Raw genomic sequence first — 13,086 nt, 5'->3', positions numbered from 1 at the left:
CACACGCACCAATTGCAAGGCTGCCATGCAAAAGGCTTACCAGACGATTGGGAGCAACTGGAGTTTTACTATTTTAGTGCTAGTTTGCAACACTTGCTCACTTACGCCACCAATTACACTTGTCGTGACTTCCCTTTTTTATATAATGATTATTCCAATTTGTCTGCTAAGCACCAACAAACCACAGCAAATTCCTTGCATTTGAAAAATACCTGGCAAATAGAGACGTTCTGATTCTGATGTCTTGCCCAAGGACATTTTGGCATGTAGATGTGAGGAAAAGGGAATTTAATTGCCAGCCTAGTGAACATATTTTGTAATTAAATATTATTGATTATTGGTATTAATTATCTACTTCCACAACAGAGATAATGTGCAATTGGTACATCAGGGATGAAGATATAACAATTTCTATGATTGTTGTCCAAGTTTTGGTTGATCTGCACGGTATTTGTGTGATTTGTATGGGCTACTTAAATTCAACATAGATATATTGTCATATCAAAAACACATTCATATGATTCTTGCAAAATTTAGGTTTTTTTTGTGCATTTTTTTGTGCACCAAGTTTGCATTAACTTGGTACCTGACCGCCCCCGCAAACCTGCCTTTTGATAGCACCCCATGCAGCACCACTGGTTATGAAAATAACACATCCTGTACAGGCTCTTTCATTTGACCTGTGACACCTTCATAAAGCTCATCTGTAGTTAGATCCCCATCACTGTACACTCAACCACTCTGCACCTACACTAGGCCTCAAATACAGTTAAGAATTCCCTGTACATGTCTCACTCAAAGTCCATCTGGCCACAGGACTTCCAAAAACTATTTACAAGTAGTTTCTAAAATTAAGTTTGATGGGACCTGATTTAATTGTAGGACCTCTAAGCTCCAAATTCCAAAAAATGAATTGTTCAAGCAACTGGAAAATTCATATACATATATATATATAAATTCATGATAGATGTAGTTGTGTGACTTCTTGCACACAAACCTAGGAGTACATGGGACAAGACACCAAATTTGTGGACCCCTTCTAGTTTTGAATAGTATGTAGTACAGTTGTTCTTCACTATTTTTTTTTTTACTAATATTAATACCCTTTTATTTCAAGATTACATTTTTCAGTCTGCATGGTAAAATAACTAATAAAAAAAAAACAAAAATACAGCAAAAGCACACACACATACAGTAATTCAATATGAAAGAAAAAACAGAAGTAGCTTAATTATTTTTCATTTATTCTTTTACAGGCAGGGCTGGGGGTGTACATACATTCTCATTGTTGGACTAGGAAGGAGGGAAGCAAACCAGGTAAACAGGGACAAGACATATTTGTTACATTCCTCTTTCAACAGTTCACTAATCTGCCAATAGCTGGAATAAATAACTTTCAGATTATTATTTTCCCCCATATTCCATAATGCTATATCTTAAAATAGTAAATTTATTATTATATAGATCTTTTTCTACATGATTCTATTGAAATTCAGATTTTTTTTTAAGACATCCGCTTAAATAATTACACACAGATGACGGTGCTGTACATATCATGGTGAGAAGTATTGTGCTGCTTTCTGGCAGCAGAGCTTTGTTTATGACCTGCTGCAAGCAAAGGTACTGCAAATCTTGGCTCAAGCATAGTATTGTAGGACTGGGAGTACTGGGACTGGCCAGATGATGTGAATAATGTCGAACTATAGACTGACTGGAACTCTGTAATCTGAGTAACCACATTGAAAAGAAAAAATACGTCAATCGCATCGGTGACCCCAGATGTGGTGTCGGCTCTGCAACAGAGGTCACTGCGAGTAGGCAGTTAAGTTGGCAGCATGTCTTAACATTGTGAATATTTTGAGGAGAAAAATAAAATAAAAATAAATAAATAAATAATTCAGCATACTGTCATCAGGCCATGGCAAATATTCAAGACAGAAATAAAGGTGAAATATACAACTCCTAACGTTGGGAATGTCAAAAAGTTTCCCATCGTGTTCCCACAACTGATAAAAATCACTGACAGGAAACCAATGTTTTGTAAAAGCAATAAAGATAACACTACCATCCAATATAGCAATAAAAGTGATTGCATTACTGGTAATAATTAATGCAAATATTGAGTCATGATACATCCCAAACGATGTGGAAGATTTTAAGCAACATATTCAGAAGTAACAGACAATAGAACTTAGTTCAACCCCATGGAGGTGTGTGATGAACCAAATTTAGGGGAACAAACAACAAGACCTCTATATAGTTTGAGAATATCTTGAAAATGAGAGATATCACATCCAATGACAGATTAGTCCTAAGCATTAGAATGCTCTAAAAAGTCAAGGGCAAACAGATTTGATGATCATGACTTGAAGACGAATCCAGCATGCTACCCTGAAGATTTTCAAGCAGGGACATTTGACCTGAACACACAGTTACCTCTCTAAGTAGAAAAGTACGACTGCCAATTTTTTTTCTCTGTAGAGAAATTGACACTTGGACTGGTTCAAATCCAAGCTACAGAATTCATGTTTTGCAGTTGAAAGCCATGATACTTTTTTAAGGTCAGAGTGGCATCTCTCTGTGTAACAGTCTACATGGGAACCAACAAAATGGCAAGGAGAGGGGAAAATGAACATACAATTGTAATTTAACCAAAGCAAAATACATATACAAAATTACATCTCAAAAATACATTTGGCAATTAAATATATTATTTGGCAAAGGGGAAATCAATCAATGAAATGTACAAGTGTATCCAAATGTCAATCAATGTGGCTTAGCAACAAATTCCTCTTTAAAAATAAAGGGGAAAAACATCATGCATTATAAAGAGTAACCAAAAAACATCAGTTGGCATCTGTAATAACTTTTTCACAATCACTACATTTTAAGACACATGAATTTAACAATAAAGCATACTTGCTCTCAGAGTCAATACTTTAATAGACCTGAGGAACATTTTGTCACACTTCCACACTTCTTTTGACCGAAAAGTCAATCTTCACATTTCTGGTTCAAAAAAATATAAAACAAAATAAAAACCTGGACAAAATATCCAGAGCTGCAGAGGGTGCAAGAAGTTACATAGTCGAGCAACACTATGTAACACTATGATGTGCCTACGTTAACTTTTCCCACAGCATTAGCATTTGAACCCGTTGTTATTTACTCTCCCATTTGTTTCGTCCATTCAGGGGAAGGATGTAGCTGAGGTGTCTTTACATGGGTGAGACCTTGTTATTTTAGAATGGCATTATGAAGCTACGGTTAGTCACCCAAAAGCAGCACAGCCCCCTGGCATGCAGGGAGAGGTATCTTTTCATTGCAATAGTGTGAATATTCTAGAACAGCATTCAAAGTGGGACACCTGAAGTATGGACATTGTTTGTGTTGGTCAGTTAATATGATCTCTGATGAATGACTGCATTCCATTGCATGCATGATATGTTTTAAAAATGTCAGATTACTGCACCATCTAATTTAGAGCTAAGGTGTATATTACACCATGGAGGATAACGTGTTCTCTTCAGCACAATGGCAAGGGGTAGATGTTCGTAGGGAGTTTAATACAGGTGGAGCACCCTCACCAGGGGAAAGGTCATTGAGCTCCTCAGACGATGACAGAGGGAACGACGGGGACAAAGATATGCCAGAAGAAGGGTCAGTAGATCCGGCAAAAGTACGTGGGGGCTTGGGAACTAGATTTGGCTCCAGTGTTGCTCTTGCCAAAAGCTGCTTGTCATCCAATTGCTGTCCTTCACCCAAACACTCCATGTGTCCAAGGGAGCCTCGGCCTGACTCTGACTCCGCGTCAGACAGCTCCAGTGTTGGTGAGCTACTCCCATCCAGCCTGAAGAGTGAGTCTAAGTATTGGGCGAATTCCAACACTGCCTGGCTAGGATTTCCATTGGAGAGTTGAGGTGGAGGAGTAGAAGCTGTCGGTGTGGTCTCTGCATTAAATTGTTTCTCTGGTGTTTTCATCACCCATGATTCTTTTTCTCCTTCCATTAGTCTAGAGCCAATCTGCGGACTGAGGGGAACATTAGGAGTGCTACATGGACTGTAGATGCCTGGTATCTGTTTGTGATCATCATCAGGAAGCATTTTTGGATTGGCATTAGGCTCAAACTTTAACTGCTGAGCAAAGACACTCTGGTTTACCAGAGTTGGAGAATGGCGTCCACTGTAGCAGGGAGTGGCTGGGGATAGCCGCAGGGGGTAATCTGGGCTGGACGTGGACTCCATAGGTGTGAAAAAAGGCCCAACCTCACCAAGGTGTTTTGGCGTAGCCTGGCCGAGGCAGTCAGCAGCTAGTAGCTCAGTACGAGAGCTGAGAGATGGGTTCTCCTCTGGAATTGGGGCATCCAAAGGGAACGGTAGGCTACTTAGCATCGGTGAACCTCGTAAAGCTGCCGAGGAGCGCCGGGAATCCAGACTGTACAGGGATTCGGCATCTGACAGACTTTCCATGACAGCCAGTGGAGCTTTGCGGTCCCTGAGCTCCACTGCTAGACGCTCCCGAGCCCCACGCAGTACTACAGGTACCGGAGGAGGAGGGCACTCAGAAAACCCATCCAGTGAGATTTCAGACTGGGCACATGAACTACAGGAGAGGAGAAAATAGGAGAGTACTGACAGAAAAGGGAGATTCCAAACACAAGGTAAACATGATTGGAAATGTTACAGAGGGTTTAATAAGGGAAAAACAGGGACGTGTTAGTGGTTCAGCTTATGACCTTGAATCCAATTAACTTGGAATAAGAAAAGAAAAGAAAGAACACTACAGTGATAAGAGACAATACAGGACAGGAAACACTTGCAGGCCAGGAGTGCAGGCCATGTATATTATTGAATTCTAAATCTAAGAGAAAAAAGGCAAGAAGAGAAATTGTCATTTTCAGGTGCTCACACTGGCTTTGGACAGGGGCTAAACCAGAGAGGACGTGGAGGAAACTGAATACTACCATACGTTGCAACAGCTCTGTGGTCAACAGCGTGCATGCGTGCATGAGAAGGGAGGACATTGTGAAAAATTTAGTTATTCATGCTTTTCTTACCGTGACAATGTTTTTTGTCTTTCACAAAACAAACAGACAGGAAAGATAATTTGAAAAACAAACAACAAAAGAAAAAAAAAACAACAAAATGAAGTAGCAATTAGTAGCAGTAGTATTGTTTAGAACTGGTGTGATAAAATTCTACACCTCATTACCAAGGGGGTGTTTTTATTCATTCAGTCACAAACAAAGGAAACAAAATAGACTCATATAGCTGAAAAGCACACACACGCACACACACACACACACATGTAGACGCACACACATGCACATACACACGCACGCCTTATGTACTAACCGAATACTACTGTTCCTCCGATGTTGAGTTGCAGGCGTTGGCTGCTGGGATGTTGTAGATGCATCCATGAACACATTCTCTGGGTTCAAGTCCACTTCAGTTGGGCTAACCATGATCTTAGCTGCTGACAGCAATGCAGTTTTCCCCTTGTTGTAGTTCTCCAAAACCTGTTACAGGCACAAAAGGTGGGCACCAACATGTGACTGGTAGCACTGCTGAGCTTCAGACGGTGAGTGATGAGTAGGAGAACTGGGAAGATGGGCTGAGAATTACTTTAAAACATTACTATGACTGTATACAATTATTTATAGATAAATATTTTTCCCCAAATTGAAAAAATTATTATTTTTCATCAGAAGAAAAGAAAAAGTCTTTCCACAGTTCAAATCAGTGTGGCAAAGAAGCTTTATCATTGGCTTTAAATCATAAGTGACGAAGCCTCTTGAATGAGAAGTGAAACATCTTGAAATCAAGCCAGTCCAGCTGCCATGATAAGATTTTATCAAAAAAAAATCAGTTAAAAAGCATTACAAAACAAAATTATTACTGGGCATTTGCTGAATACATCATTTTCACAAGACACACACGAACATCTGTACTATCCTTTGCGATATATTCTTACAGATCATTCTCTAGCCTCTTACCTAAACGAGCCCCTAATTCCCAAATAAACCCATACTTAGAACAAAGTCTAAATCCTCATCTCATCTCTTGAAAGTGCCATCAAAATATGTTCTCAATGTTTACTCAAACCCCATTTTTGATCTCACCATTTTGCCAGTAAAAGAGAAAGCACATATTTGGAACAAACGCAGACACATTTGTGATTGTTCACCAATGCAGAACCCCTTGGAAGTGACTTTTCTATATTTAACTTCAGATATGACTACCTCTATCATAGTTCAAGTCAGTTCAGATAAATGTGTTGCCAACTGAGGTATGGCTAAAATCTACACCTAAAACAAACAATTGGAACCTGCAGTGAAGCCATGGATGCCTGAGAGGTATTGCCCAAGAATTTTAAACAGGAACAGAAATTCAAAGCATCCATAAAAAATGCATTGGATAGTCTTAAAAAAGGACAACAAACACTGATGGAAAACCACATCTACACACTGTTACATACAACTGGTTAGCTTTAATGAGTCAAATGATGGAAAAAACATGGTGGTTAAAAAAACTATATAGGTAAGGCAACATTGAAACAAAAAAGCACAAGTAAAAATGACAAAAAGAATTAATGAAACAAAAATACTTAAGATTCATGCACAGGGAGTTAAAATTGAATTAATGTTTGAGTGATTACATTACCTTGGGAAAAAAGAATAGGATGACTTTAATTATTTCAATTGAGATTCACTAGCACAAGAAAGCGCGAAGTATGAAGCTACAGAAAAGATAGGCAATAACATTATAAAGCACAATTAGCAGCTCTGGACACAGTTAGCTACAAATGACAAACTTATTGAGGATGCGGAGGCCTTCTCAATCTACTGAGAAAAGTGCGCTTTGAGCTTGGCAACACAAACAGCAATAGACCCTAAATTCTACAGACATCTGAAAAATAAATTATTGTTGAAAGAACATTAAGGACACACAAAATAAAAAAAAAATTAAAAGGATTCACTACATTTTTAAAGGGACAATGATCCTTCATTGTACAAGGACAAAAACAGATGTTTGTTAGATAAAGTAACCAACATTCCATCGCTAGAACTAGCAAGCAGAACTGGGCATAGATGGCATCCCATATTCACAAAATTCTCTTTTTCCTTTTTACTTCTGCAACTGCTGCTATTGAGTAATTAACTACTCCTGGAAGGGACAAACAATGAGAAAAAATAAAATTGAGAAGAAAAACAAAAAGAAAACAACAACAACAAAAAAAGCAAAGGTGTCTCTATAACAGGACACAAACAAAAAAAGGTATTTAGACACATGAAGTGTAGCAAAGGAAAATCCCGTAAGAGCAATCTGCTAAGAGGGGGTATTTAGTGTGGGGGAAAATTTAATAAACATGAAAACTTTGATTATCAAGAATAAGAAAAAAGGAGAAATGTTGCCTGTTCATTTATGCCGCAACACCTAGGAAAAAAGCGAGGAACTTAAGATAAAAAATAATCTAGTAAATAGAAGAAAGTGGTGTGGTGGGTTGGTGCTGCTGCAAAATTGTTAATTTTTGATCTTAATATTTCATATTGATTAAATATTTTTGTGCCATTATCTGCACTATAACCCTCCAATGTATTCCAGGAACCTGGTCCCATCTGCCTATATAAAAATCCAATTTAATTTGGACACTTTTCATTCCTTCCCACGCCTTTGATTTTTACATCTGCCTGGATTTGACATATCCAGCTGTTGATTTGAAACTGTATATGAAAAATAGTTCAATGTACTATAATTCTTCATGCTCAGAAAAAAAAAAACTTGTGTTTTAATTAAGTGAACAAAACAGCAGGCAGCTATCCCACATTTTGATTATAAATGTTCAACTCCAGGCAAGCATTGTGATTCAAAATTTAAGAAATAGTTTCCATGTAAAATCCTCATAGCAGTTTGGTAAGCACCATTACAAGTATAACTGTAGTCCATTTAGTCACAGAATATATAGTCACAAGGTGAAAGAGATGCATCAATAGAATGCCTTATCTATAGTAACAATACTTGAAAAATATTTCCTAACGCTTATACATTTACATGAGAATGGTCGAGGGAGTCAAGCAACCTTAATATCAGCAGCAAAGAGAATTTCAGTGTCTTGCTCAAGTACTCTTTGTCATGGCTTATTTAACGAATAACCTTTTGATTATCACTGATATCAAGCAATTGACTTGAAATCCATGCCTTTGATTTAAGTGTCATAGTTTGGTTTCTACTTCCTGAAAAAACATATGTTTTACAAGGCCTGTTAATTATATTGTGCAAAAAGGCCAACAAAAGTTCAAACTAAAAAAGCATGTCATGAAGTCCGTGTCAGTCAGAAGCAGTCTTGGACACTTGTCAATTACAAATCAAAATCATTATTTAATATTTCTATTCTAACAGGTCAGACTTCTGTTTGAGCACAGACAGATGGCCTGTCAGGTAAGAGTTCAGAAAGATTAGTAAGAGTCATAGATGCATTACTGGGTGAGGTGATAGTGTCTGTCTGGGCTCCAGATGGAGAAGATAAATCATCTTCAGCTGAATGCTTTCCTGCTTGAGTCTCTGAGGGAGTGTTAGAAAGTGATGGCACTGACACCAAGCATTGCTTTGAGGCAGAAGCAAAATCTGTTAGAGGACAAACAGACACAGAATTGGCATCTGAAAAAGAAGAAGAGGCGGCAATGATCGTCTGGGGGACAGCGGACCGTTCAGTCGCTGCAAAGGAGGCATCACAAGGCGATTCTTTGTCGATGGAAGGGGAGTAATCATTTGAAAGAGGATTAGAAACTAATTCTGTTTGTGAAGTAATGAATGCTGTGGTGCTGCAGGTAGACTGACTGACTTTGTGCTCCTCTGGTTCCAAGTTTTCCTGCTCAAATAGGAGACAAAATGGTTCCAGTACCTGCCAAAATAGTAGAGTTATCATGTTGGGCACAGTAGACACTCATATTCACAAACATTCACTTGCACAATTCATGAGAAGAGGGGAAATCACCTAATTATGTGGTGTGCTGCCAGAGAGATGACCCAATGAAGGAAGCTAGCCCCGAAACCACTCCATTATAAAGAGACAGAGCCAAACTTACAACATAATTTCTGCAGCCACAAGAAAGTTCCCAAGTGGATCCATCGCATGCAGACATAACATAAGAGAACATCCACTGAAAAACTGTGAGGATACAATGAACCAACCAGCTGTGAGCAGTTTTGATGCTTTGCTTCTCGAGAAATGTGGAAATAATGGCAAGATGATTAAGATGGCTGAAGAATTGACTGAAGTTAGTAGAAATACATGAAGATGTAAAAGCTATACCACTGTTTTTTCTTTGACGTTTCTGAACTGTGGTTTTTACTGTGAAGTGAAATGCATCACTGATAATTTAATTCATTCTGATTACTGTGGTTGTCAATTTTGAGTTGTTTAAAAACAATATATAAGAGTCACTCTACTTTAGGTATTTTGGTAGATGACATTTAGAAATCTTACTTGGGTAGTCATAATAATTTTTAAGAGCAATTTCCATTTAATTTTATTTTGATGTATATCATGAATCTCTTGGCCTTTCCAAATGTTTATGGGTAGAGGGAATGGTATGTAACGGTATATTAATACATTTGAAATATAACTGAGCTTCTTAATGTGTAATTCCTAACAGTGGTAATGCCCTTCATTGTATTCATTTGTAAATGCATTTTTTTGGTTAAAAGTTAATGACTATTAAGCGACATCCAATTATGCAAACATGGAAAAAAAAAAGGGTTTGAAATATATTTCAGCTCCACTTGAGAAAATGAATCCATTAACGTAAAACAGACCTTGTTTAGGCCCTCCATCACCATGTGGGGCATGTGCTCATTAAGCATGGCAGGTGATATGATGACCTCATTGAAGGCCTTGTTGTCCCCCCACAGTGCAGAGTATGTGGGCTCTTCCTGTCCACAGCTGCAGAAAGAACAAGGGAGAAAGCATAAGGCAGAAAACCTTTTACAATCACGCAGCGTAAAAGTAAATAACTCATTTTCGATGGCAAACTATTAGATCTCTACAAGTACAGGAAATATTGCACCTTATTACAGATTATATCATAGCTGTGTTTGGGGACTAGGTTATAACAACAATGGTTTCCCTCAGGAGTGTGTCTGCGTCAACCACCTCAGTCTACTGCCACGGCAACACAGCCACAGATAAGCCTTGTGACAGTTAATGATTGAGTAAATTCATTCTCTATCAACACATTAATCCATTACTCAGAAATAAAAATGCACAAGCCTTTTTAAGAAGTACTCAAAGCAATCTATAAGCACAAGAAGCACAACAACAAATGTACAAGGAACAGGGGGAGTGCTAGATCCCAATGTAAACATACTAAGCTACAAACATACAGCATTGTGTATACGTCTTCCTTTAGGAGCACCCTGATCTTTGTGGTCCATGTGTAAAAGAAAATGCTTAGAAGAACATTTTTGTGCAACAATTATAAACTAAGATGAGCGGGAGGAGCATGCTAAATTTCACATCCAAGAATTTCAATATAGTCAAGCTTTAAATAGGGTACTTAGATCTCAAAACTAAAGCATTCTTGATTCTGTCATACAACATATAACAACACTTACAGATTTAAATCATGGTTTTATCATGATTCTTACCATGTCTCTGGAGGGTGGTTGTGCACCACATGAATGATTCTGCCAGGAGGGTAGAGCGGGGTGGAGGCTGAAAGGGCAATGCTAAGGTCACTGGGGTGAAGCCACAGACGACTGCTTGGCGGTGGTGGCGCTGGTTGCTGAGACTGAGGGTCTTCATCCTCGAGTGGAAGCTCTGATTTGGGGATGCATTTAGTGCCTCCTGCAATGATCCTCCACTGTCACAGAAATCAAATAAATACACATGAAATTATGCATTGTAACTCGATATCTTGGTACACAAATCAGTCTGGTTGTTATATACTTTTCTGCATCACTTAGTTGATGTTAATGTGAAGTTCAACACTATCTGTGCAATCTGAGAATGCATTATTTTTTCCTAATTTTTCAGAAATTATTTCATTTGACAAAAAAAAAAAAAAAAGTTTGCCTTAGGAGGGACAACCTTCATATTTGCAAAGACAATTTGGGTCGTTTTTAGAAGTTTTTCAGAACAAAGAGAATTAGGTCACCTTTGGCTTGTTACTTTTCTGTAAGACTTCCAGGAGGTGGCGTCGGAAGCCCTCCAGCTGTGACAGACCTAGTCTGGATGGAAGGATAGAGTGTGTCTGAGGGTGATACATTGCACCAACCAAGTATCACATCAAAAGTATCATAAAGGACTTACCTTGGCACCAGGTCTTTTCCTAATACCACAGACGTGACAAACTCTTTGGAGAACTCCATGGCATCCTCGCTGGATAAATAAAAAGACAGAAACTACAGTCCCATTATGCAAACTAGATACAGACACATTCAGTGCATGCTCTTCCTTCAAAAAAAAAAAAAAAAAAATTAATCTAATTAGACCAACGTTAATACAATGAAAATTACTACTGACTAATCGAAGAGTATTTCTTGATTGTTATTTCTGAGTTTTTTTTTTAACCATATCTACAAGATTGTTATTCAGACCTTGTAGGAAAACACAGAGGAACAGAAAATCTGGTCCTACAGCATCTACTTTTCACCTCTCCCCGTGCATGAATCATGACATCACAGCAACGTTATTTCCACACCTGCGTTACCTGTTATTAGAGTAGTGGTGTAGATGTCACTGCATGTTTCTGACAAAGACTCTTGCCTCCTTAGAACCCACAGCCAGTATTGTTTGAACAAAATGTGCCCGTCTCTCACCTTGTGTGTTTCTTAATCAGGTTGTCATAATTGTCATGACACAGGGCAGAAAAATGTGTTTAATTTTTTTTTTTTTAAATCCGTCAACTCAGTGTTATTTTTTTTTTCTCATACTATATTTTAGATGCTTAAATAGTCATAATTGCCTCTGTAGGTGCAAAACATCAATTAATTAAATGTTACACAAACAGAGAACACATGATAAAGCATCTGTTTCCATCCATCCATCCATCCATCCATCCATCCATCTTCCCCCGCCTATCCGCAATCGGGGCGCGGGGGCAGCAGCCGGAGCAGTGAGACCCAGACCTCCCTCTCCCCCACCACATGGTCCAGCTCCTCTGGGGGGACTCCAAGGCCTTCCCAGGCCAGCCTGGAGACATAGTCTCTCCAGCGTGTCCTGGCTCCTCCCCGTGATCTCATCCCAGATGGACATGCCTGGAATACCTCCAGGGGTTCAGGAGGCATCCTGACCAGATTCCCGAGCCACCTCATCTGACTCCTCTCTATGCGGAGGAGCAGCGGCTCTACTCCGAGCTTCCCCCGGATGACTGAACTTCTCACCCTATCTCTAACGGAGAGTCCAGACAGCCTGCGGAGGAAACTCATTTCGGCCGCTTGTATCGGTGATCTCGTTCTTTCGGTCACTACTCACAGTTTGTGACCGTAGGTGAGGGTGGGAACATAGATCAACTGGTATATTGAAAGCTTCGCATTTTGGGTCAGCTCCCCCTTCAACAAGTCAGACCGGTACAAAGTCCGCATCACTGCAGACGCCGCACCGATCCACCTGTCAATCTTCCGCTCCATCCTTCCCCTCACTAATGAACAAGACCCCGAGATACTTGAACTCCTCCACTTGGGGAGGGATCTCTTCCCTGACCTGGAGTGGGCATTCCACACGTTTCCTGTTGAGCACCACTGTCTCGGATTTGGAGGTGCCGATCCTCATCCCGGCCGCATCACACTCGGCTGTGAACCGTTCCAGTGACAGCTCACGGCCTGATGAAGCCAACAGAATCACATCATCTGCAAAAAGCAGAGACTCGATCCTGCGGCCACCAAACAACCCCCTCGACACCCTGGCTGCGCCAAGAAATTCTGTCCCTAAAAGTTATGAACAGAATCAGGGACAAACAGCAGCCCTGGCAGAGTCCAACTCTCACCAGAATGGGTCCAACTTACAACCCACAATGCGGACAAGCCACAACAGCTGCACCACATCATTTAGGAATCTCTTGGTAAAAGGGGACGTTAAAGCAT

The 13,086-nt window shown here is 39.5% G+C and overlaps 1 protein-coding gene across 2 annotated transcripts in view; it reads right to left on the bottom strand.

The window, feature by feature from the left end:
- Positions 1-1,230: 1,230 nt before the first annotated feature.
- dagla (diacylglycerol lipase, alpha) overlaps positions 1,231-13,086 on the bottom strand; it is a 29,070-nt gene continuing 17,214 nt past the window's right edge. The window contains exons 15-21 of one of the 2 annotated variants that reach the window (XM_086174503.1): positions 11,315-11,383; positions 11,160-11,232; positions 10,651-10,865; positions 9,820-9,946; positions 5,356-5,522; positions 5,058-5,075; positions 1,231-4,603 (exon numbers count right to left, since the gene is read on the bottom strand). In XM_086174503.1, coding sequence (XP_086030629.1) covers positions 3,499-4,603; positions 5,058-5,075; positions 5,356-5,522; positions 9,820-9,946; positions 10,651-10,865; positions 11,160-11,232; positions 11,315-11,383 — 1,774 coding nt within the window. In that variant the 3' untranslated portion in view covers positions 1,231-3,498. The remainder of the gene's footprint in view (positions 4,604-5,057; positions 5,076-5,355; positions 5,523-9,819; positions 9,947-10,650; positions 10,866-11,159; positions 11,233-11,314; positions 11,384-13,086) is intronic. The other variant, XM_086174504.1, reaches the window with a different exon arrangement.

Source organism: Fistularia commersonii, chromosome 27, assembly GCF_037954325.1.
Source record: "Fistularia commersonii isolate RoL2024-O1a breed Wild chromosome 27, RoL_Fcom_v1.0, whole genome shotgun sequence".
Taxonomy (NCBI): Eukaryota; Metazoa; Chordata; class Actinopteri; order Syngnathiformes; family Fistulariidae; genus Fistularia; species Fistularia commersonii.
This window is presented reverse-complemented; position numbering and strand designations above follow the sequence as displayed.